Source organism: Anser brachyrhynchus, assembly GCF_964034855.1.
Source record: "Anser brachyrhynchus genome assembly, chromosome: 11".
Lineage (NCBI taxonomy): Eukaryota > Metazoa > Chordata > Aves > Anseriformes > Anatidae > Anser > Anser brachyrhynchus.
The window spans coordinates 8,901,987-8,927,124 of record NC_137706.1 but is presented as its reverse complement, the minus strand read 5'-3'; the positions used below and the strand labels follow the sequence as shown (position 1 = coordinate 8,927,124).

The following is a 25,138-nucleotide window of genomic DNA, read 5'->3' as shown; positions in this document are numbered from 1 at the left end:
TAGAGCACACAGCTGCCGGCCGCAGGCTCCTTTAAGGGGGAGCGGCCGCCATCTTAGGTTCCTCCGCCCCCCTCCTGGCACGTGACGCAGCCGGCCGCCATCTTAGGCTCCGCAAGCCACTGCCTCGGCTTGCCCGGGTCACGTGGGGGCGGGGCCGGCGACGGAACAGAGCCGAGGGGAGCGGAGTGGGGCCGGGGGCTGAGGGGCGGCGGCGGCGCCATGGGGCAGTGCGGCATCACCTCCTCCAAAACCGTCCTGGTCTTCCTCAACCTCATCTTCTGGGTGAGTCCGGTCGCCTCCGAGGCCGGGGGGGGGCTTCTGCTGGGGGGGGGGGGGGGGGACGGGACCTGGGCCTGGGCCTGGGCCGGGCCTGAGGGGCCGGGGCGCTGCGAGCCGGGGGCCCTGAGGGACCGCGTCTCTTGGCCGCTGTCCCGGCCTCGCTTACGGGCGGCTGGGAGCGTCCCCGTGCCGCTGTGTCGGTCCCGTTTTTGCTTGAAGGCTGTGTGAGGGGCGCTTTGTACCCTCTCCTTGGGGACCTGTGCTGTAGCGCTGTGCGCAGCCCGTCCGGGCCGAGCCGCCCTCCCCTCCGAAGTTCAGAGGTGGAGGGAGCTGCGTCGGGTGCCTCGGCAGCGTGGTAGTGAGGGTTTAACGAGCACAAGAGACGCTTGTGTAATTCAATATACATTGAGCTGCGTTATCGAGGCTTTCGGGTCTGCCGGCTTAGACTTTAAAGAGCTGTTACAGCCACCTAGCTTTTGGCCTTCTACCTAACACGACTGTTCTAAGTACTTAGTGGTAAGTATGTAGCATTGTTTGTTTTTTTTTTTTACCGGTTTAGCACAGTTCTGTGATAGACATGTAACTTAATAGTCTAACAGCGAGTCTGGTGGTTTGTTTCTTCCAGTGAGCACAGCTGCATCATGCTATTTACGCATTGCTTAAACCTGCTGGAACTACAGCCGTGCTGGCAGCAAGACAACCATGTAAGCTGGCTGTGCTGGCTTGGTGCAACAGTAGGCTGCTGTAAACCCCCTTTCTGAAGACGGACATAACATAACAAGCTGTAGTTTGACATCTTACTTACAGTTACAAGTGCCCTGTCAGAACAACATACATATAAATGAAACCACATTTAAGGCTATCTGTGTATTTTAAGAATTCCTTTTCTGGATTTAGATCCTGTGTTTCTCATCCTCTAATCTCAGCTCCAGTAACAGAAGATTTGTTGTCACAGCTGCTCAAAGATTTCATCTTTGAAAAAAGGATAGGAGGTAACAAGATATTAGAACATAAAAATGTAGCTATGTTTAGCAGAATAACTAATAGTGAAAGCCATATGAAAGCTAACAAATGTTAGAGGATAAACGTTCTTGTCTAAATTTTTACAAAGGAATGCCTCTCTTGGGTGCCTAAACACGAATCACGGTCAGGCAAAATGCATGTCTGTGCAGTCTCACCGACATTTGTGTATACAGCTGTTCAGAGAGATGAACAGTGAGTGTGAGGTATATTTGACTTTGATGCATGTTAGGAATAGCTCATTTTCATTGAGGTGTATTAGCTCCATTATTTATCTTTGAAGTATCATGTAGTTGCATCAATTTTTTAGTACAGCCATTTGTTTGGAATTGGCTTTGAAGGGTGTGGCTTTTTGTTACATGCAAATGGCATTAAAAAAAGGCGATTTGGTAGCTGCTACAGAATACTTAGTTTTTCACTGGACATGTAGGTAGTCTGAGTTGCATCTTGAAGTAGTGTTTTTCTCTCCTTGGTTGCTGGTTTGAATTAGATTATATGTCTAATAAATGAATGCATTCTGCATGCAATTTCTTATCCACCCCCCAGACTTCAGTGATAGTTTTCATGTTTTATATATTTGAAAAGTATTGCTTGCTATTTGCTGGATTTAATAATTTGATTGCAAGTGCAGTTATGCAGCTTAAACAACGATAAGTGCAGAAGTTATTTTGTGTAATGCTGAATGCAGTGCTTTACCATTTTTAATAGCTTTAATTTTGAGACAAACTTGACTCAGGACAGATTGTGTTTAGATAAAAAGTACTTCATGTCAAATTAAAATGTCATTGTTGCTGTATTCTGCAAACCATATCCAGTGCAAGAAGTCAACTTATGCAGATAGTTTTTTGACAGGGAAGCAGCTGGAACAGCCATACTGCTAAGTTGCATGTAGAATGATAAAAGTATGTTTCCCAAAAAGTGAAAATCGCAAAATCCATGTTTTGCCTCTCTAGCCAAGCTACATGATAAAAATAGGAAAAGAATTCAGTTGTCCTTCTTGCATACTCTGAGCAAAAGTAGTATATCTTCATTTTAAATAGCAGAAGAGAAAGGAAGCATTTGAATTCTTGATCTAGCACGTTTCATTTGGTGTCTGAGCTGAATGTCTACGTTGCATTGTCAGCTAGATGGGCACTAAATGTTAATTGCTTCTGTGCTGTTACAGAAATCTTTTGATTGTCATTCATATGTAGTTCCAGTTCTGGTAGTTAGATCATTCAGATTTGCGCTGAGACTTTTGACAATAATCAACAGCCTATAATTCGTCAAGTAATTCAGAAACCTCATTTTATTTCCTTTATAAACTTAATATGTCTCTTTAGAGTTTCACATATAAATCTCATCATCATGATCATCATCATCTTCATGGTCTGTAGATATATCAAGTTGCTTCTGCATTTAAACTTAAGATTATTTTGATGAAGTCATTGAAAGCTCTGCTAGACTAGCCAGGCAAATCATGCTTCAGGGAGTGTTTGGATAACACTTCCAGAAATAGGGTTTGATCCTTTATTTGGGGTGATCCTGTGTGGAGCCAGAAGTTGGATTTGATGATTCTTGTGGGTCCCTTCCAACTCAGGATATTTTACCATTATATGATTATAACTTCTCCCTTACCATGGGTCTGAAATTTGTGGGAGGGTGTGAATGTTCAGAATGCTTTTATAGTTGAGTCTTATGAACGTGAGATGCTCAGAAAATTACCACTTCTGCTGACTGAAGAAAAAGCAGAGACTTTTATTGTTATGCTCTGTAGTCTAGAATGTAACTTGTTAAAAAATAATAATGATGATTGGCATTCTGAGTTCATGACTATTAAACACGTTCATCCTTTTTTTTCCTTTAGTTCTGTTTTCTATGTTATGCTTAACTTGATGGGCTGTTAGTCTAGAACAGAGTTGGGAAATTGTTTAGTATCTATCAGCTGTTGTTCGGATACTGTGAACCTAATGATGTATAGATCAGAAAATTTAAGATTTCTTGTCTATTGTAAGTCTTCAGGTATTTTTGATACTATCATCAGTTGATCTCTGCCATCCATAAGATAATTTGAGGCTGTGGGGAATGAAGTGCTATGGCTGTTACCGGAAAGGCCTGTGTTTCTGCTGCTTACTTGGGCAGGCTTCAGTGTTCATTTGACTCCACAATTAACTGCTTTAGTCCTGTTTCCAGGAGAAAACTAATCCTAGGAAAACGTGGGCATGAACTTATGGGTATTTAATTTGATGATCCTGGTTGAACGGCTATCACATGGACACAGTGGTATAAGGTAAGGGCAAGAAACAAGAGAAAGCTAAGAGCACAGCACTGTGGGACCACACCTCTAAGCAACAGCTAGGTCTCTTAGATCGGTATGACAGCAATATCAAAAAACACCTCAGTTTTGAAGAAGTGTTTAAGAACAGAAGAAGCAGCTTAAATTGTGATGCTGTCTTATAGGTAGAGTGTTGGTTTGTTCTACTGGACTGGACAGTTTTGTTGATGGCACTTCTACTTGTGTGAAGCCACAATACTATTCCTATTCAGTATGAATCTATTGCAGTGTGCTCTGAGATGTTTACCTCAGGCTTCTGAGTATGTATTGCAGTAGCTCATAACATTTCTTTTAATTCAGAGGTTCTCAGATGGTACTGTTTGGTAATGTCTAGGCTTTAGAAAGACTGGCAAAAAGAAAAAACATTTTTAAGTTTTGTTAGTGCAGGTATGATTTGATATTGTTAACAAATCCTGCAGCTGACAAGGCTGTTTCTGTAAAATTAATACAGAATAAGCATGTTGGCAATAGCAAGTTCCTTTTGCTGCTACAAATAGTTGCTGGGAGAAGCAAGCTAGCTTAAATGGTACTGCCAAAGACTTATGCCAAGACAAGCTGTCCCTGTTTGTGGTAGCAGGCATAAAGAGCAGTGCCTTCAGTTATACCCACAAACCTTCATAAATCATTAAGAATAAAGTTCTCTTGTTTTTCAGTGTTGGAGTCAAATAGGTTGTCATTTCTAACAATTTTGTGACAGCTCCCTGTTTGTCTTTCAAGGCTTCTGAAAAAGGCGGCATGCTACCAGGTCATAGCTGTGCACATTCATCATCTGTGACTGCTAACTTTAATAACCCAAACTCCTCTGAATTTACTAGTGATTCTACACATTCTGAAAAGTCTTGTGCTGTTATTTATTACATTTTCTAGTTGGCATTAATAAAAAAAAATCTCGTTTCTATATAGTCTTATGAAAACTATTTTGTGGCCTGTAAATTCTTATTCTAACTACATTCCCATGTTGGATTACTACAGGGAATTTTTTTTGAAAATGAGGTGGACAAACTGCCTTTTCACAGCAGGACAGGTAGTAGTTTATCATATAGAAAGTTGGACATCTGCTGTGGACATGCAGCTGACTTAAAAAAAAAAAAAGTGGTAGTCATCAAGAATAGTATGATGTAGATCTTATGAAACATTCATTTGAGTTCTGGATAACTTGGCAAAGAATACTTAAGCCTAAAGGTACTTCATAAATAAATGTAGAGATAGGAAGTATCAGTTCAAACTTGCCCTTCTTGGAAAGATTAGATGGAATTGCTAATTTTCTTTTCCCCAAGGGTTTTGAGAGGGAGTCACAGCCCGGTTTTCCATGTAAACAATTATTGATGAGAAAGAAGTAGAGGAGTGGTCCGGAAGCCAATGGGCTCTGTGGTGGATGGATACCAATTTAAGCAAGTAGAGAAAAGAATGTCAAGTGTGTATTTGTTTCAGAAGGAACTGGAAAGGGAGATAAAGAGTAGCAAAGTGCTGAGAGGAACGTAAAGACAAACAGTAGAGGGCCTTATCCTTTAGGGTCTTTGAGGTTAAAACTGAGAAACTCAACTTTGAAGGAGAGAAAGGTGAAAAAAACCTAAACATGAGGAAAACTTTTTGTATCAGAAAATGATAGAGAAATACAGTAGAAGTCAAATGGAGAAAAAAGTACTGTGAAAAAGAAAATTTTTAGTGTGCTGTTGCAAGAAGTCCAAAAACTGGATAGTAACCCATGATGTCAATGTCTGTATATATGTACAGGTAGAAAATGTTGTCATTGGCATGCATGGAGAAAAGGAGGTGTTAAGAAGAATGAAACAGATAAAATTGTAGACCCCTAAAAAGTCTCGAGTGCATGGCATTTTCTTAAAAATGCACATTCCCAACATAGTAGAGGGGCAGTGACAACTAAAAGATTCACTGAAGCCTGAACATAAAGAAAGCAATAGACAGGTTGGGAAGATAGCATGTGAGAGTACACCATAGGTGTGTTTTACAATCACAGTCTTGACAGATACTTTGGAAGTGGAATGACAAGTATTTGGGCTGAGTGGTATCTATATTACCACTGAAACTTACCCATCAGTGATGGTAAAGTTGGCAGTACTAAGCACTTATTTTCTTTCAGGGTTCAGTGTCCTTATCAAAAAGGGTGAAATACCTTCTTACCTAATCAGATATCAGGTGAAAGTGGTTTCTTCTAGCATATAGTACTTTGCTGCTACTTTCACTTGCTTGTTCAGAGACTGTTTTAAGAAAAACAGTGAATAAAATGAAGATTCCAGAGAGATGAGTGTTCTTCTTTAGCCCAGGTAAATTGAAAGAGTACCAAAAAAAAAAGTCAGTCTCTGTTTGGGTCTTACTATGACCCCGGAGTGTCCAATAGCAAAAGTAACTTGAAGGACAGTGCTTTGTAGAGATAAAATCTTTTGAGTTCCCTTTAGATCTGTTGGGGAAGAACATTAGTGGGGTAGTATAGGAAAGTGTTAGTATGTAAATGGAGCTGCGTTTTCTATTGATAAACAAATGGTCAGCAGAACCAGTAGTCTGGATCTGTTATTTTCCAGTCATCTTCCTAAGCAATAAAAACTTTAGCTTTCAAACTGTCGCTATGTATGAGGATTACTGAAAGTATGAAGGCAGTTCTTAATTTGCAGCCTACTTAAAATGATTCAGGGTTTGTCTAGACAATGAGTAGGCTTGTACAACTCAGTGCATGTGAAAGGTGAAAGCTGACTTCTGGAAGACAGATGTGGGCTTAGGAGGATGTTATTGCACCAGCCCAGAGACATGGAGAACTTCCAGATTCTAAACATTCTTACCTATAATACTTTTCTTTTTATTGTTGTATGCGTTGCACATGAGATTTTCCAGTTTTCCCTCCAGTTACTTGCATACTTGTTATGTTTTCAGTAATTCCTTAGAGGCCCATGCCAAAGCAGCAATACAAAGCTTTTCTGATCTATGAGGTCTGTCTGTAAATTTTATGAAAGAAGTATCTACGTGTTCTAGCCTTTTGCAGCAAACTGTTTTCATTGACTGTACTTGCCTTAGCAGTCTTTTTAAAGGTTAATTCATCCTAAAATAAGCATATGCCATGTCAGGTTCAGTACTGAAGTTAGCTGCAGACAGCTCGGAAGGGATGTGTGAATGCTGAATAACCAGTTGGCTCCCTGGAGCACGCGTGTGACCTGGCGCAGATTCAGGAGCTGTTGCCATCTCTATTCAGAGCCTTGAACAGTTTATTAGAGAATTCTTCTTTCAGGTCTTGCTTATCAAAGACTTACTTGAATTGTGTGCAGTTCATGTATTTAACTACCACTTAATGATAGGAGAAATGCATGATTGTAAATATATGGTGGCTTTTTATTCACGTCTTTGCTTAATTTGAGCATACTTAGTATTCTGTGGATTTACCTTTTATTCTTCAGAATAATAAGCATTGAGAACTGGATTGTTTTATATTTTTTAATTATCCTTGTGTCATTATTTGTGATAGAGATCTTAGTTTCTCTGCATTATTCCATTTTTGTGAAGCAAATGATAGAAGCTCAGATCAGTTTCAAACTTAGATAGAAGCTGTTTAAAAAAAAACAGTAAGCATAGGTTCAACTTTACCATTCTTGGACTTCAAGAGGGAAATGTGCAGTTCAACTGGTACGCTACTGACCAATGTAGAATGTATACTTGTTATAGGTAAAACTAGCTCTTTGCCTATCACACTATTTATGCTTTATTTATCTGAACATACAACATAGTGCTATACTATAGAAATGGAGCAAAACCTTTTGTGCTAAGGACCAGATTTTGAAACCACTGAGTAGTGGAAGGAGTCACCACTGGTCACAGTAATTCAACATCCATTAGTATAGTTAGTAGCACAGTAGAAGCACTAATCTTCTGGCTTAGTTTCGTTTAAATGGGATCCTGTTGTACATGCCAAGCCCATTTAGCGATGCTGGCTAAAAGATAATGAAAATTGTCAGAAGATGAGCAAAAAGGATTGCTCCAAAAGGACTCTTCTAATTCTAGCCTAAATGCTGATACAGGTACCTCCCCTTACCCTCCCTTGTTGATCTAGGGCATGCTCAGAAAAACACTAAGCCTCATGTTTCTGACATGGAATGAGAAGGGAAAGCTTTGAAACTTTTTTCCTGTAAATGAGAAGGGCAGCACTGCATTTTTTCATAGTGCTCAACTGTAATACATGGAGGAAAGGAATTTTAATCTTTACAGCTTTTAAACTGATCTGAGTATGAAAAGTCTGGCAGGCTTTGTTTTCAGGTGCCTTTTTTTTCTAGAAGATTTGCTGAAGTGATTCTGAGGAAGGGGTAGTCGTAATTCTGACGTCATTGACTAGGTGCTCACATCAAGCAGAGAGGCAGTGTCTTTACTTTCTGCTTCATGATTCTAGCACACAGTTCAGACAGATGAATCCACCCTCCTGCTTCCAAAATTTTGCAGCTTTATCCACAGAAACACCAGTTCTACAGCCTTTGGAAGCAAAACCTAAGGACAAATGCTGTCATGGTTGGTCAGTCGCTATAGTTCCATGTGTGAAAAGATTTTAGTGATATCTTCAGACCATGTTCATTTAAGATGAGGAGTCTAAAGAGGAACATGCATTTCCAGTTGTTATAAAATAATAATTTCTTTAAGAAAAAAATGCACTTGACAACGCTTGTTAATATCTTAGACTCTATTAGCTAGACTCATCTTAAGCATAATACTGGAAAGGAAGAAGTTTCTCAAAAATGTATGCATCTCAAAGCAGGGATGGAAAGTTACAATGTGTAGATGGCTTCTTAATGTATAATTTTTTTTCTTTCAAATATATTTTTTAATGTACGTGCACATCCAGTTATCAGGAATCTTAAGTCTTCCTTTATGATCCAGATTTTTCTTAGAAAAGAGGGAAGTCACTTAAACTTTGCCCTGTGGAGGAAGACAAAGGGGCTCACAAGTGGGTCTGATTACAGTTTTGTGGTATATTTTCTATGGCTCATGCCAGCTGCAGCTGTTTCTCTTCCACCTTACAAAATAACATATTTCTAAGAAGCATTTTAATTCTTCCAAGTGAGAGATTACCTCACTGGCCTGTCATTCACATGCTTTGTTGCTAGGCTACAGTTAATGCAATGCCATTGTTCAGTGATACTACTTTGAATCTTTGCTTTGTCTACAGAACTTGCATGTCTGTGTTTTACCATGTTGCACCGAACATGGCACGATTTCCACAGTTGGATTAGCACTTGGATGTGTTTTGTGCAAAGGGGCAGTCTTAATAGATTGTTTGCTTGTTTTTTTGTCTGGTGGTGCCTCACTTCTGGTATTTGACTTAATTTTCAGTTTCATTACTGTTGTATCTCCATAGCACCTTTTATTGGATGAATGTGAGCCTTCTGGATGCTTTAAGATTCTTGCAGAGTACATGCTCACCCTCACTGCATACATAAAGGTAGAGGAGAAATACAATGTTCAGATCCACACAGAACTGAAGGCACTTCTGAGCTCGCTCTTAATTCCTTTTTCTTTGAGCTAGTGTTTCTATAGCAAAGTGCTGCTGAGGATGCTTTGTATGTAAGGCTTTATGCTAGCAGTGTTTATGCAGTGTTGTTTGTGGGAAATAGTTGCAGTAATATTGCAGACTAAATATGCATAGTAGCAAACAGTGCTGAAATGGTAGGCACCAGTTTTCTGATCACCTCTTCTGTTCTGTGCCACACGGAACAGGAGTGTGAAACAGCCTAGGAGGCTGTGTAGTCTCCATTCTTAGAAATTTCCAAGATGTTGGACAAAGCCTCGAGCAACTTCATATGAATTCAGTGTTGACCCTGCCTTGAGCAGGAAACTGGACTAAATGATCTCCTGAGATCCCTTCTGGTCTGAATTATTTATTGGTTCTTTGATTCTACTATAGCACGATGCAGTCTTATAGTAGTCTAGCTGCTGGAGCTAGGTGTGCACATCCGTCTGCCCTCTTCTTTCCAGCACAGGGATAGGGGTGGTAACAAAACCGCTGGGGAAGGAAGGCAGGAGGGAGGCAGCCTGCTGTATTCTTTCTCAGGTCAGAGCTGAAGTGTGTGATATTCCAGCTGAATGTACTTCTGTGACTGGGGTATAGATTGGATTGTAGGGGGGTTGCTACTCTGTACAGCAGGATTAAATTCCCCAGATCATGGCTTAGTCTTTGCATCTTCTGAGTGGGCTGCTTTTAGCTTAGCCTAGCAAGGCAGTGTGATTTGTATGTATTGTGACACCAGGGAAGGGTGTAACATGAAGGGTTCCGATGATATTGTCGTTCACTGCAAATCAGTAGAATATAATTTTCATTTTAAGGGTTGGTAGGATTGTTTAACTCTGTAGCAACGGTGGCATTATTTGGTTCAGGCTGTATAACTCTTCAGGCCTTATTTGCTATTAAATGGTAGTAACCCGAGGTGGCATTTTTTCTACATTTAACAAAAGACCTTTTTATACAATGGCTCTTTTTAGAAAGTCACTGCCAGAACTTTCAGTTTAAGAAGTCTGTAGGTATTTGATTCAGTCTTTCAGTAATTGGTGCCTTTTACTTGGGAAAAAAGCTGTTGCCTCTAGCAGAAGTTAGTCTACAATGCATATATCTATTCTGTCCTAATGTGAAATCATAGGTAGTAGTCAGTAGGCAAAATGGAGGAATAAGTAGTAGGTAAATGGCAGGTAAAAACTGCATACATGTTCTGAAAAGCTGTTCAATTACATACAACTTAACTGTTTGAGTGGCCTGGAATCCTGTTATCAAAGGTATGTAGTTTGTAAGTGTGAAAAGCTAAGTTCATAGCACAGGAGGGGAAGTATTTGAGAAGAGAAGGGAGCAAGATTTTGATGTTCATTGCCTGGCTACCCTCATTTCTTAACTATATGCATCAGAAGGCTTCCATAATGCAGTCAAAACTGAAGCTGTCTAGATGAAATGTAGTTTGGAAGCTGGAATTGGCTGGTCTCCATTTGAGATATTCTGAACAAACATTCACTATAATCTAGTGATGATGCCTTAAAAAAAGGTAAAAGCACTAGTTCATGTTATTTGATAAAATTGTTGCAAAGTAGCCTTGCACAAAGGTTTAGTGTTCAAATAAATTTACAGTTACTGTGTCTATTGCAGGCAGCAGCAGGCATACTGTGCTACGTGGGAGCCTATGTGTTCATCACATATGACGACTATGATCACTTCTTTGAAGACGTCTACACGCTCATTCCAGCAGTTATCATCATAGCTGTGGGAACACTTCTTTTTATTATTGGACTTATTGGGTGTTGTGCCACAATTCGAGAAAGTCGCTGTGGACTTGCTACAGTAAGTTGCGTGTGATGGTGTTTGCTTGTTGTTTATGTTCCTTTCCCCTTTAATTGATTCTGTAAAATATAGTTTTTAATATTTTTTGTCTTGTTTTGTTGTCTTAAATGTTGGCCTTGTATTTTGTTCTGAACACCTTTCAATTTTTTTGTTTTGAATGATGGTGTCGAATCTGCTGATTCTGGCAGCAGAAGACTCAAGTTCAACTTGTTAGCACAGTGAACATCTTTTTAAAAAAAAAGAAGGAAAAAAAACATTTGTTCTGACTTAATTATATAATTAAATCTCACATACCTGTTCTGATTGAAAAGCTAAAATTGGAGAGGGAGAAGGATGAGCCAGCCAGGAGCCTTCTAGTGTTAAGTGTATTGCATTGAGAGTGACTAGGGGTGGTTATGATGCCTAAATTTTCTCTGTATGGCTTAATTTGAACACGTAGTTTTTAGGAATTTGTCATATGTTTCCAAGCATTTTAACTGCAGATTCAGTTTGTGTATTAGGTAGGAGAAAGAAGAGAAGAGAGCCATCTTTTAAACTGTCCCCATTTTGTTGTTTTTAGATGCTGTGTGCTTCTTTAACTATTTATTTTAAGCGTTCATAAACGTACCAAAACGAATGCATAGGTTGCTATTGCTGTTAATTGTTTCAGGGCTTAATCTGAAGAAACATTTCCTTAATCCATCTACAACTTCTGTTAACAGCCTGGGTCACTTGTGTGATGTGGCAGTCCTATTTATGTAATAAAAGAGTGAAAAAAGCACTTGGTTAAAACATTCAATTTACATTTTTTTGGTCTTAGTGAGCAGCACTTGCCTGGATAGGTAGTTTTAAGTTGTATTACTTGGTAAAGCTATGAGCACTAAAACTTCTTGAATTAAGTTACCTCTGGACCCATTCGGTCAACTTTATTGCCTGCTTTAGGTTAGTTGCTGAGTTAAAACCCTAAAAGACGTATAATAAATAGCAAAGGTTATATTGAGACTTTTAGAAAGGAAATGGGTGAAATTATTTGCATAAATATCCTGGATTGTATTTTACAGTTTGTGATCATCCTGCTCTTGGTTTTTATTACTGAAGTTGTGGTGGTGGTTCTTGGATACATCTACAGAGCAAAGGTAATAACCTCTCAATTTCAGTAAATGTTTTGTTGTGAACTGTGACCAAAATACAGAGGTGTAGCCTTTTCAGCCTTCTCTGTATGTGATTGTGAAACTGTTAATGGATATTCATTAGGGGAGAACTGTTAGAGATCAATATCTTAAAATTTAGAACAGCAATATTCCTGAAAGCAAAGCTTGAAGCTTTTCTCAGAGGGAAAGAAAAAAACCTGCCTGGAACATGTCGATGACAATTGAACACTACAAGGGAGTCTTGGTAATTAGTACCTTCCAATTTTCCAGATGGCTTTCTAGCCTATTTATGCTTTTGGCTAAGTGCACGTTTAAGGTTACACAGTATTTGAACATATTGCTTATCAAAACAATATGCCCTAGCCTAAATGTTGACTTACAGTCTATGAATTAACACTGCTTAATAATCAAGCCAAATAGACTGAATGTGTTAATGTATACTGTCTAGCTTTATGCAGCTTGTTGGCAATGGCTATAGGGGCGTGGCTAAAGAAATTGATTTCTCCCACTGTTTTATTAATGGAATTTCAGAAAACAGGACCAGAAAAATGAAATTAAATGGGCTTCTAGCAATATAATGTGATAGAAGTATAACATGTGCCATTAGAGATACCACAATGTAGTTTGAAGAAAATAAAAGTTTAACTTGCAGTTTCACTGACTCTTGTTGTATCTGTCTACGTGTCAATGTTGCAGGAAAAAAATCAGCAGAAAAAAGTTATAGCTGTGAAATACTTTGATGGCATTATAGTCCTGTCTTACTAGCAAGGTGAATTAAAGCCCCATTGACCTTCCTTTAGCCCATCTGTGTTTATATAAGCAACAAGGGACTTTATAGTTCAGTCCTGCTTGCATGCCTTTTCTCTAAGAAGCAGTGTCAAGCATTAAGGAAAAATTTAGTCTTGTTTTGTTAACTGAAAGAAAACTGCTTCAAATAAGCAGCTAACAAGACGACCTTGAACTGTGTGTTATTAATCTCTGTTACAGAATAGATTGCTTCAGCAGGAATGTTCTATTAAAGATACTTAATTTAAGGATATATTCTCACAGTCTGCATTAGGTTTCTTGGCAGAGTTGATCAGCTGGGACTCTAGTTGGTAGTGTAAGTAGTCCTTAGAAGCAATTGAGGGAAGCTGTATGGTTCCTGGAGAAAGGGAAGCATGTTGAGTTCATACATGATAGCTTGAATGATTGCTTTCTGTTCCAATACATGCAGAGCTAGTGTGCTACAGTGTGGTGCAGGAATTACCATGTCTATGATCTGGACAGAGAATTGGTTTGCTGATCTCTGGTTAACAGGATTCAGAGCATGTAAAAGAAGATGCATATATCTTTCTTTTCTAGCCTGTCTGAAATTACACACTTGAACCACTTGAGAACTGGATCAGCCCCAACTGTACGTTCCTGTGGCCTCTCATTTTGTCTTGCTACCATACAGCCTCACAAGCAGTAATGCAGAATCAGAGCTTGAGAGAAAAAGGAAGGGAATGGAGTATCTTTTCAGTGGCAGCTTGGTGTTATGCTAACTGAAATGTCTTGCAGGAGTCAGCATTTGGAAACTAAATCTTTAGTCTCTTGAGAGGGAGACAGAGGTATTGTTAGTAAAAATGGCTGTCTTCTACTATCCTTTAGTACTCAGTGTCTAGAACTATTATTTTCATGTGCAACAAGTGTCAAATTAACTTACTACCAGTGAACTTGGAGGTGAAATCTGCCTTTATTTTTGGCAAGATAAATAGGGCAACTGTCTCTTGCTAGTATTACTCTTTTATTGCACACATGGCCTGTACAGACCTGTGGAGTTTTGTTTTAAAATAAATAAAGACACCCAAGTCATGCTTATGTAATTTGCGTGTCCCTCACATACATGCTGCCGTAATTGAAACAAGACAATACACAAGCATGCACTGAAATGCTTTAAAACCTATGTAACAAGCTGAGGATACATTTTGGTATATGAACCAGAGTTGTAAAGCACTGTGGTTTAACCTGGCAGGCAGCTAAGCACTGCACAGCCATTTGCTCATAACTGACCCCCTCCCTTCTTTCACCCCAGTGGGATGGAGGAGAGAATCAGGAGGAAAAAAGTAAAAGCTCTTGGGTTGTGGTAGAGACAGTTTAATAGGACAGAAAAGGAAGAGAAATGATAATCATACTAGGATGTATGAAGCAAGCGATGCACAATGCAATTGCTCGCACAACTACTCACCCACCACTCCCCAGCCTGTCCCTGAGCAGCGGTCCCCTCCCATCCTGGCCAGCCACCCCATATGAATTATTCCATATGATGTGATATGGTATGGGATATCCCTTTTGTCAGTTTGGGTCAGCTGTCCTGGTTCTGTCCCCTCCCAGCTTGTGCATTGTGCACCCTGACTTCCTTGCTGGAGGGCAGTACAAGAAGCTGGAAAGTCCTAGACTTACTGTAAGCACAGCTCAGCAACAAATAAAACATCAGTGTGATATCAGCATTATTTTCATCCTAAATCCAAAACATGGCACTATACCAGCTACTAGGAGGAAACCTAACTCTATCCTAGCTGAAATCAGGACGATCATTAGTTAAATTATAACTGATTTCAAACTGGTCTGAAACAAACTGTCTGCAAAGGCTAGATTGACTTTAAGTCATGTCTTGATACAGATCTGCTTGTGAAGATAACCAGCGTTCTTGTGAGGGGAAATGAAGCTTGTGCTGTTGTTGCAGAAAATTCTCTTCAAACAGTTTAAGTCTCTTTGCAATGATGTGTTGGCAAGATCTTCCTGCTGTAACTTGCAATCTAAAGAACATGCTTGCTTAGTTCCTGTTCAGTTCTGAGATGAAAATTCCTTGCACGTAATTCCCACTGAATGTAATAGCCCTGAATTGACTTTTTTTCTAATCTTACTCTAGTACCAATTTTTGGCAACACCAAACTTTCTGTGCATTTAAGGAACAATTTATACTGAAACTTATTACTTGAAAGGTTCTAGTAAGGTTTCCTCTGAAGTGGATATTGTCAGAAATCTGTTGGGGGACAAGTGATGATTCCTGGGTGGCATCCATTTTTAAACACACGTACTTGACAGCATCCTTAGCAGCTTGACTCATCTGCAGTAGCGTTAGGAGCTATTCCAGTAGCTGTTGCTATGTACCATGTACTTCCACCAACATTTCTCAGAAAGCATGGGGGTGGCGGACTGAACAGCGACCTTGGTCACTGTAAGCTAGAATAATCAGCCAAAAGAGCTTGTCTTTGGGAATCCCCATGCCTTGATCAGAAGGGGCAGAGCAGGCCATATGACTTAATGATATCCTCATGGTCCCTAACAAAATGAGTTAGCCTGGATGGTTATGCTGGTTTTGGTTTGGAACTTTCAAGGACTAGAAAGCGGAAAGGTGAATATGTGGTCTTATTGAGAGCTCTTCTCTTCATAGTGTCTGCTGTTATGCCCATGGTGTTATAATAGTAGAAGCCATTTTCTTTCTGAGATGCATTGCAAAGCTACTTTGTCTAAAATCTTACCAAACGTAGCTGCACATTTTTTCTTGGTTGTAAGCTCATGATATCTTTGCAAAAGTCAGGACAGAATATTAAGAAGCTATACCACCAAAGTACACTAATTTCAGATACTAGCGAGTTGTCTTGGTTTGTTGAGTTCTGTAATTAGTAGTGGAATTATTTTATGTAGACCTCTGTTATTTCTGTTGGTGTACTAATGCTGATGCTTTGCTAATGCTTTGCAGGTGGAGGATGAAGTTGATCACAGCATTCAGAAAGTATACAATGGATACAATGGGACAAATCCTGATGCAGCCAGTCGTGCCATTGACTACGTACAGAGGCAGGTGAGACTGCCAGATGCATGAAATAATTTTACTGGAGCTTTTCAGTTCGTTCTGTCCATGAAACACAGGTGCTATGTTACTCTGCTACTTGTGACACGTCTTCAGCAGTTCTGACAAACTTAGTAAGCAGCAGTCAATAAGTAGCTGAACTCTGTTATGATTAGTAAAATTAAGAAATTGTTGGTGGGAAGGTGTATTTTGTGGGGGTTATCAGTGAATCAGTATTTGCATTCAAATATTTAGTACTTCTGTTTTTCTGCAATGGGATTTTGCACCATGCTCTTATCTGTGCGGTTTCATCTAGAACTGTTTGGGGAAGAAAATTGCTCTAGAGTCTAGCTGAATGCTGGTCTTGTGAGTTGCTGGATGGGGAGGAGGGGGAATTATGAAAAATGCAGGAGTTTTCAACATCCTTAGAACTGCATCAATAAAATTCTAATATTTGTATATTAACTATCTAGTATGTTTAAAGCAATGATAATACTTCTTAATACGTTGCTTAAATCGTCTCCTGAAATGAAGAAGGACAGGCTCGTAAACTAATACTTAGGGCGGTACCTCTGAGACTGTACTGTACATATGAAACTCCAACTCTGAACAGAACTGTATTTATGTTCAGTTGGTTAATTCTTGAAGGCTTCCTCTTTTGCATAGCCACATGTCTATGTGGCCATATAAAATGAACTTCAATTCTGCATTTAAGTCTTGTGAGAAGAACAAACTCTGGTTCATGCCAGGACTACATCCAGAGAGTGTAGGTTTTTTCAAGCATCTGTCATAAACTTTATTGATAGAGCTGTTCTGAGCTGTAAATAACATTTTTTGTCTTGTCTTGGGGGCACAAAGGAAAAATGGCTCATCAAATGTTCCCCAAGAACTGATATTTCCAGTCTGTTTTCTAAGGACTTAAATGACTTAAGGCTGCAGGCCACTTAACAATCCATTCAGTCCATGATTTACTTTGATAATGCTGTCAAATAACTTCTGTAACTGAAGTAACAAAGTCAACCAAACCGTAACATGTTTGTGGTTTTGGTATTGCAATTAGAACTGTTTCATCCAACTTCATGATTGGTAAGCGTGGTGAGTCTTTACCTGTATGTTTTCAGCTGCGCTGTTGCGGGATCCATAACTACTCAGACTGGGAGAACACTGTCTGGTTCAAGCAAACTAAAAACAACAGTGTGCCACTTAGCTGTTGCAAAGCAGCTCTCAGCAATTGTACTGGCAGTTTGACCCGTCCAATGGACCTTTATTCTGAGGTAAGACAGCCAAAACATGAACTTAGAGCAAAGTACAAGTCCTGTGCTTTTGCTGACAATCATTTAATTTTCTGTTTAGTGGAACTGTAAAGTTTGGGGTGAAAGGAATTATGATTAATAGGAAATAAATATGTCCTCTAAAGAAAAACACTTCTTATATTTCTGCCCTGTTTGATGCTTTTGGGGGTTTTTGGTGTGTATCTAAATGTGTTTGCCAGAGGGATATATAACAAGCCTACTTGTTTCAGGGCTGTGAGGCTCTGGTTGTAAAGAAGCTTCAAGAGATAATGATGTATGTCATCTGGGCAGCACTAGCATTTGCTGCTATTCAGGTAAGCGAATATTCTTTATTTATAAACTCAAATGAAATTGTGAACTGCTGTCCAGGTTATTACAGTTATGTACAGGGTGTCAACAGCTTTGGTTTGTACTTGGTTTGAGAGACAGATGAGCCTCAGTCAAAAGGACCTAAACACCTTAACACAGAACTTCTCAACTAAGCATGGTTTAAAAACTACTGCGATGAGAATGTGCATTGTTAGATTTGAAGGTAGCTGAACATTAACAGTAGTAATTGACTAGAATGTGAATGATAAGTTACATCTTAAACTGATTATCTTTAAGCATCAAGTATCTATCAATGTGCTCTGAAAGCACTTAACACTTGAAGAATTTGTATAGTATTTAATTTACAGCTTTGAAACAGATGGCTCTTACTTCATGCTGTTTTAGAGGTACATCAGCTTAAGTATGCTTCATGGCATATGTACAATGTCGACACCCACAAAATAAGGCAGGGTTTTTGATAGCATGTTCTGCTTTTGTTTGATTGATCTTTGCATCGTCTTGAAGGTGCTGTACTTGAAAAAAAAATGCTCAAAGCTAGAGACAGCAGCTACTTAAAATTGAAAGAAGGCTGTCTCATAGGAATCCAAATGGTTGTAGTTTCTCTGGTCATAAAAAGTAACTGGGGAAATAGACTAATGTGCATCTCATTATTTACTAAGATAGAAAACAAATAAACCTGTATTATGATGTCTCTTAAACATTTCTGTAAAATCAAAATTTTGTGCTTTCATCAATCAGGCAGGTTTAGTACATTAATCACATTTTCAGTTTGTGTCAGTATTATGGTCTCTGAGAAATTTACTATATATGCTGAATCCCAAGAGATTTAAAAACTGATTTCAAAGTAACTTTATGCCCTTAATAGCATTTGAATTCAGAAAACATTGTTCCTGTTGAATTGAGAAGCTTAAGCACTTTAATTTTCAAAACCAGCTTTAGAGCTGGTTTGTATGTTTGAAGGTTAGTCAATAATCCTTTGCAAACAGTTTTGTGGAAATAGCCAAATTTCTATTTCAGTGCTGCAAGGCTGTACTCATAGGTAACAGTGTATACTGTAATGTTGTTGAATGGTCCAGAACCAGATTTCTTCAGATATGAAGTTTGAAATTTGGTGACATCTATGCTTAGTCTTCCAAAGGAAGATTTTTTTAAATTGTCATTCTTAAAATTTTAACTGTTAAAGCAATATTCAGTCTGTTCAAACACTGAAATATTTCTGTAATTAAAATGAAGGTATTTCCACAACCATAGTTACTGTGGCAGATTATGTATGAGAAACTGTATGTTATGAGGCTGGGTGAGCTGAATAGAGAGGAGGAGGCATTATTCCCAATGCTGGAGTTTGCAGGTTGATCAATAGGTCTACTCTAAAGTGCAGCACTGTTATAATCCTCTTTGGGATTGGGCCAGAATTTCTACCACAGGTAGAATGGAAATGTGACCACTTGTATCCTTCTGTTCTTCCTGGGTCACCAATTCTAGGCAAGCATGGTGTTTTTATACTTTCTGCAGTGGGTACGCTTTGATTTGTCTCCACATGTCACTAATCAAGCTATTGGCAAAAGTACATGGATAAACAGCTTGGAAGAAAATAAGAACATCAAAGCAATTTCTTTCTTTGCTGCAGTGTAACAATACGTGTCACAAGTTGTGACATTGGTTTAAACAAGTGAATAAAATAGAGTACAGGGTGTTAGGAATACTTTTGAAATTTCTGTCTAGTAATATTCACTGAGTGGTAATCAGATTTAAGTCTATCAGAGGTCATATTCTTGTATCTTTGCTCCACATTTCAAATGTTTGTAAATTGGCATGTTTTAAGAACACTTTAGTTTAAGACAAGTTAATACTAAATCACATTCAAACTATTCTTTTTATTGCCTCCCAAAAACTAGGATGTAAGTTGTGACATCCTCCTATTTGGAATACAGAGTTGAAGTATGTACATAGCGTGATTCTCCGCAAAATGGGCTGCAGGATAATTGCAATGTAGATAAAAATGTAAACTTCAGCAAATGGCCTGTAACCTAGGCTGTGTCCTGTAGAGGAAGAATAATCTGTTTTGGTCAGTTCTATTACCACTCCTAGAAATGCTGGATAGAGTCCACTCAGAACTGATTTTTAGTTTGTATGTTATGCAGTGCGGTAAGACTGTTCAAAATTTACCTCATAGTTTACAATAAGCAAATCTAGCTTTCACCCCTTTCTTTAAAATGAAAAGACTGAGAAGATGAGAATAGAACTTCTCTAAGATTTTAATTTGTGGGAAAACTCAGTCTTTTCTGCATAGAATTAATTTCTAGTGTGTGTGTGTGTTCCAGTTACTCTTGAAGTGTGTGGTAATTCCCTTGTCTAAAACACAGTGACAGCTCTGAACTATTAATAAATTGGAAGCAACCTGAAGGGAGCAAACGTATTGCAACATGCTAAGTGCTGCTTGATGAGCTGCAAAGTTCATACTTAAGGATATCTTCTGTAGTTAGCGATAATTTGTGAGATATTAAATTTGGCATATCTATACAGCCAATGAGGTTTTTAAGCAAAAAAAAAAGGTAAATTAGATTGGTGAAAGAAGATGGGCCATGGTTAATGCTAGCAGGCAAACTAAAAACAAATTTCTGACTGTGGGAGCTGTCTAAACTTTTCTTGATGCTGTTCAGGCTTTACAAGATGCATCTATCATGCCTCAACAGAATTCTAAAAGATTTTGTTTACAATATTATTAAGTAGAGATTGAAGAGATACAGAATCAAATGCCTTAAAGAAGGTTTTAGAGATGCCAGCGCATCTTTTGAGAATTATATGCTGAATTATTTCTGTGAAGAAAAGAGAACTGTAGGGAGTCCATTCTGTGCCCATAGTGAATTCCAGGAATATGCTTGCTAGCCTCCTAAAGTGTGTAAATGTTTTTGATATTGACTCAAACTGATTAGATAAGTCTGTTACAGTACTTGATTGTTTTGGATTTTACACAACTCCATAAATTGGATGTCTTCAGTCAATTGACCAGGATTCTTTATGTGAATAACCATAAATGTGATGGAACTAGTTTTACTATTTGAATACGTGGCTAGAATGACTTATGGCCAAAAAAAATAAAGGAGACGTTTGTATAGCACTCTTCGATTTATCTTGTTTTCGTCAACATAAAAGAAAGTTTTCATGCTTGTAGCATACAACCCTTCTTCAGAGTTTTGTAGCCACAGGGAGTTACCACAAATCTTGCTAGTCTAGCTTGTTTTTTTTTTTAAGCGTGGATGCTACCTCTTCCTTTGGAAGGGTTCTGTCCATGAAGAGTGCTTTTCATGTAACTCAGTTCTTCCTCTTACTCTGACATGAGCATAATGCATATAGCATTTGTAGGAGTTAGCCTGTGAACTGGAGCCATCCAAGTACTAGCTGAAAGTAAAGGAAGATTTCACTTTTACCAGTAGGCTGAAGGGCCATACTCTAGGTTACTCCTGATAGGTCCAGAAATAGCCTGAGTTGAATCTGTCTATAGATCCAAAGCAGAGAATAAAATATGGACAAATAATATTTTTAATTTTTACGTCTTGTTCCTTTCCAGGAAATACAGAGCTTGGACTAAAATTTCATCATGCTTCTTAATCACTGCTTATTTAGACTTAACTGAGATTTTAAAAACTTTTCATCTTTCAGCACGCTTAAGTACCAAGTTGCATGTACATTCAGTTAAGCTTTGGTTTCTGAAACTTGTTATGCATGTGACATTTGCATCAGACTTCATTTAAAAAATAATAATTCTTCCCATCAAGTGATGTGTTTTCACAAAACATCATGCTTTATACTTGGTTGGCTGGTCTCCAGTTTAATTCTTTTGTGCTTCCCAATCAAGTCTCTCATGTTGTTCTTTTTAAGTAACTTACTGCCTGGGTGATGCTTTATAATCCAGAGCTATGACAGGAGCATCTTGAAGTAGACTGTTATCTGTGAATAGACTCTTTCCCTGTATGCATATGAAGAAATCAGGATAATCTCTTACATCACTAGAAGCTATTTGTCAATGATTGCAGACTTCGGAACACATCACTGAACTTGAATAAGTCTATACCTACCCCCCAAAAAAAATCTACTCTCAAAAAAATATGCAACCTTCCTAAAATCATACCCTGAATCCCTGATCATATTCATTTGATTCAAGTCTTATAAATGTATACCAAGTGATCATAACACTAAATTCCTGGCAAACTTGCCTGCATAGTTACAGCTCTGAAATTTCAATGGCAAGAAATTCACTTTTAGTGAATAATTCACATCGGCCTTGAGCTTTCTAGTATAGCATATTAACAGATTGGGCATTTGAAGTAAGGTGGAGCAGCTTCACAGAATGCTTAGTTTTTTCATCATAACAACTGAGGCTCATGTATTTGAATTTCACTTCATTGTCTTTCATAACACATGCAGTATCTGAAGCTGTATCTTTCAGGAAATCAGTCATTTTTCCATCTGAATTTTTTGAGGCAGCATCCAAGTGGCTGACCAAACCCATGTCTAGGATCTTTCAAGAAATTAAGGCTGAAGTTTGTGGCCCTTGCTTTTTGCAGCAGGAAGTGCAGCTTTTTTCAATAACAATGCATTTGTTGCCATTTGTTATGGACATTCATGGTGCTGTGAAGCATGCTGACAATTTCTGTGCAGAGGTTAAATCATGAAGTACCTTCTTTGTACTCAGCTTGTTTTCTTTTTTCTCCATAGCTTCTGGGCATGTTGTGTGCCTGTATAGTACTATGTAGAAGGAGTCGGGATCCTGCTTACGAACTTCTCATCACTGGCGGAACCTACGCCTAGAAGAGAATGGGAACGTGGTTCAATCTTATCTCACTTGTGTGGAAGGTGAATGGGCCAGGTTTACTGCAATAGCTTTCTTGCCCTAAGCTTAGTCAAAGCGCACCTTTCACAGATGAGGGGAGCTGTACTGTACACTGGTGACGGGCAAAATAAACTCAGCTTTACACACACCCATATAATTAATTACCTGTGACTTTCACTGTTTTAGCCAGCTATTCATGTATCTAAATGTTTTAGTAGGCTAGTAAACTTTCTAATTTCAGAACCATTTGCAAGTTGTGTGATTTGGTTGATATGAAAGTCAACGGATGTGTGCCTATGTTGGTGGATTACCTCTAAGCATTAACTGACTGATTCTTGCATATAGAGAGAATTTGTTAAACCTTCACTACATGGAACTTCTTTGACTGAAGTTGTAAAAAAAAAAAAAAAAAAAGCCAGCTGTATTCAATTTGAAAAATATTTTAACCTTGCCCATCACCAGTGTCACTTTTTTTAAAAAAAAAAACGCTTAAGTCCAGTAAACTTTATATATAATGGTAAAAACAAAACAACAAAAAAACTAACCAAAATTTTAGGTACATAAGACTAAGTTTTGACCTTCAGAGATCAAACCTTTCAAGCATTAGTGTTTTAAAATACGAGCTGGCTTTTCAGGAGTATAATGTATGCACTACTGTTCTATAATGAAATTTCATTTTTTTCTATGAAGAGCAGTTTTATGTGTTGAGTGAACTGTAGACTGTAGATCTTAAACTGGTTTGGAAATAATGTAGCCATGTAGAGTAGCGAAGTAGTATGTGAAAGTGATCTCAACTGTAAATAGTAAACCTGATTAAATAAATCTCTGTATATCCTCCCTATAAACATGTCTGGTTTTCTGTTTAAGATTCCTATGTATATGTTCAAATGGTATCCTCATGTGCTGGAAGTGTAACCGTTCGTATATGAAAGCATCTGTCTTAGAGATCTAAGTGAGGTCATCTAAGGTTTGGTGGAAGCTTGTTTGTCACATTACTTTTTATTTGAAACAGTACAACATAGTTAAACTTTGTGGAAAGGAAACACTTTGTGAATACCATTCCGGAAGAATCTGTCATTTCTCAACAGTGGGGGATGAATATTGTAACTGCTGCGTCTTAATTACACATTAATCTATTTTATGATATTCAGATTCTTAGTCACTGCTTTGCTTTCAGTGGTTTCAGTTACAACATTCTTTGCGGAAGACAGGAATGTTAAGAACTTCTACTGTGGCTGATTGTGCTTTATCATGCAAAGTACATTTGTTCCACCAAATTGATGGCAATGTAATGTTCTCAGATACCCAAAGAAACGTCACTTAGGAAAAGGGAATTCTGATGTGTGTTAATGATGTTAAGGCCAATATGACCTGAGATTTAAGTTTTAGAGATGTTTCAGTACTGTAGAAGCATGCTTGTGGACTACTGTGTTAATTTCTAAATGTGGGTTGCAGATAATATGCTATTAGGTTTTCATTCTTAGGATTATATGTGGGTTAATAACCTGAAAGGCCTCCTGGGACTCTAGTATTAAATTCAGTGGATATATGAAATAAGCCTGCTAACAATCAACTATCAGGAGAGTGGATGAATAAGGGTTATGTGCATCATGTTGTATTCCATATATTACACATGCTTGGTAAGATCCCAGACTAATGAGACTGAGATAACCCTGGGTTGTAAGAATCAGACCAGGGCAGGTTTTAAAACAGATTACTGTATTCCAGGCTGTCTGCTAATGTTAATAAAACCGTGCTCTTAACAAACTATTCATGTGCTCTGACAGCAGAAGACCAGATTTCTGTCCTGTGGGAAAAAGCGTGCTATTAGGAGCTGTTTCTCTTTAGCGAGCTGCTGAAGCTCTATGCCTTTCTGCTTCACTCATTGCTGAACAGTGTAAGTAAGGTTTGTGTTGAAGTCTTCACCTGAGTCAAAGACCCACATCCCAACACGATTAGGTGGCTTTTGCTGTTGAGCAAGAAACTATGTTATTGTTAGAGCATGGTGGAAAGGTCTTAATAGCACAAGTCTGTCAAGTAACACTTAAATAAGCAGATTTTCTTCTTTGTTACCTGGTTTGCGACTCCTTAAATGAAGTTACATGGAAACAACTCAGGCTCCTGTAAACATTCAAGACAGTATTTTCCAGTATTGACTTCAATGTCATAATGAACAAAACAGCTTCTTGTCCATCTAAGAAAAATAGAAACTTGTGTGAGCAGGATGGAGTAGTGTTTTATGATAGATGTTCAGTTGCTAGTTTATCTAGCTGTTACTGTTGAATCCTGTTTAGTGCAGGACTTGAATCTGCAGTGCAGTACAAAGTTAACTCCACTACTAGCTTAAAATAAGCTCAAGTATTAAAGGGAACTGAGGTATGGCAGCACACAACTTAGCAGCTACGTAATATTACTGAGAAAAAATACTGTAAAATAGCCTGTGCTTAATGAAGTACAGCTACACTGCTTCCAGTAACAGTCCGTTTGGTTTGCTCAATAGCGCTGTAGTTTGCAGTGTAGGTTCTACCAGAGCCATGTGTTAATCTGTCTTGCTCAGTATTTCTCTGGTCTGCACTGTGATCCTCTATCGTTTTCTCTCAGCCTTTTTCCTGTGTATGCTAGCTACATACTTGAAGCTGAGTAATGAGAATGAGTACCATTCTCATTAACATTTTAAACCTGAATTCTTGATTTCTCCTTCAATTTGGTATCACTGATTAACTTTTTTTGCTTTCTTCTTCCAGGCACAGCATCAATATGTTTCAGTAGTTTAAAAGTGCAGCATTCTAGGAATTCCTGTTTGTGTTTCCTCTTGA

General features: G+C 38.5%; 1 protein-coding gene across 1 annotated transcript; it reads left to right on the top strand.

Moving 5' to 3' along the window:
• Positions 1-91: 91 nt before the first annotated feature.
• TSPAN3 (tetraspanin 3) lies at positions 92-23,167 on the top strand. Its single transcript, XM_080551437.1, has 7 exons — positions 92-282; positions 10,731-10,922; positions 11,963-12,037; positions 15,780-15,881; positions 16,991-17,143; positions 17,392-17,475; positions 22,208-23,167. The coding sequence occupies exons 1-7, from the start codon at positions 220-222 to the stop codon at positions 22,298-22,300; spliced, it is 762 nt and encodes a 253-aa protein (XP_080407563.1). The 5' UTR covers positions 92-219; the 3' UTR covers positions 22,301-23,167.
• Positions 23,168-25,138: the final 1,971 nt, after the last annotated feature.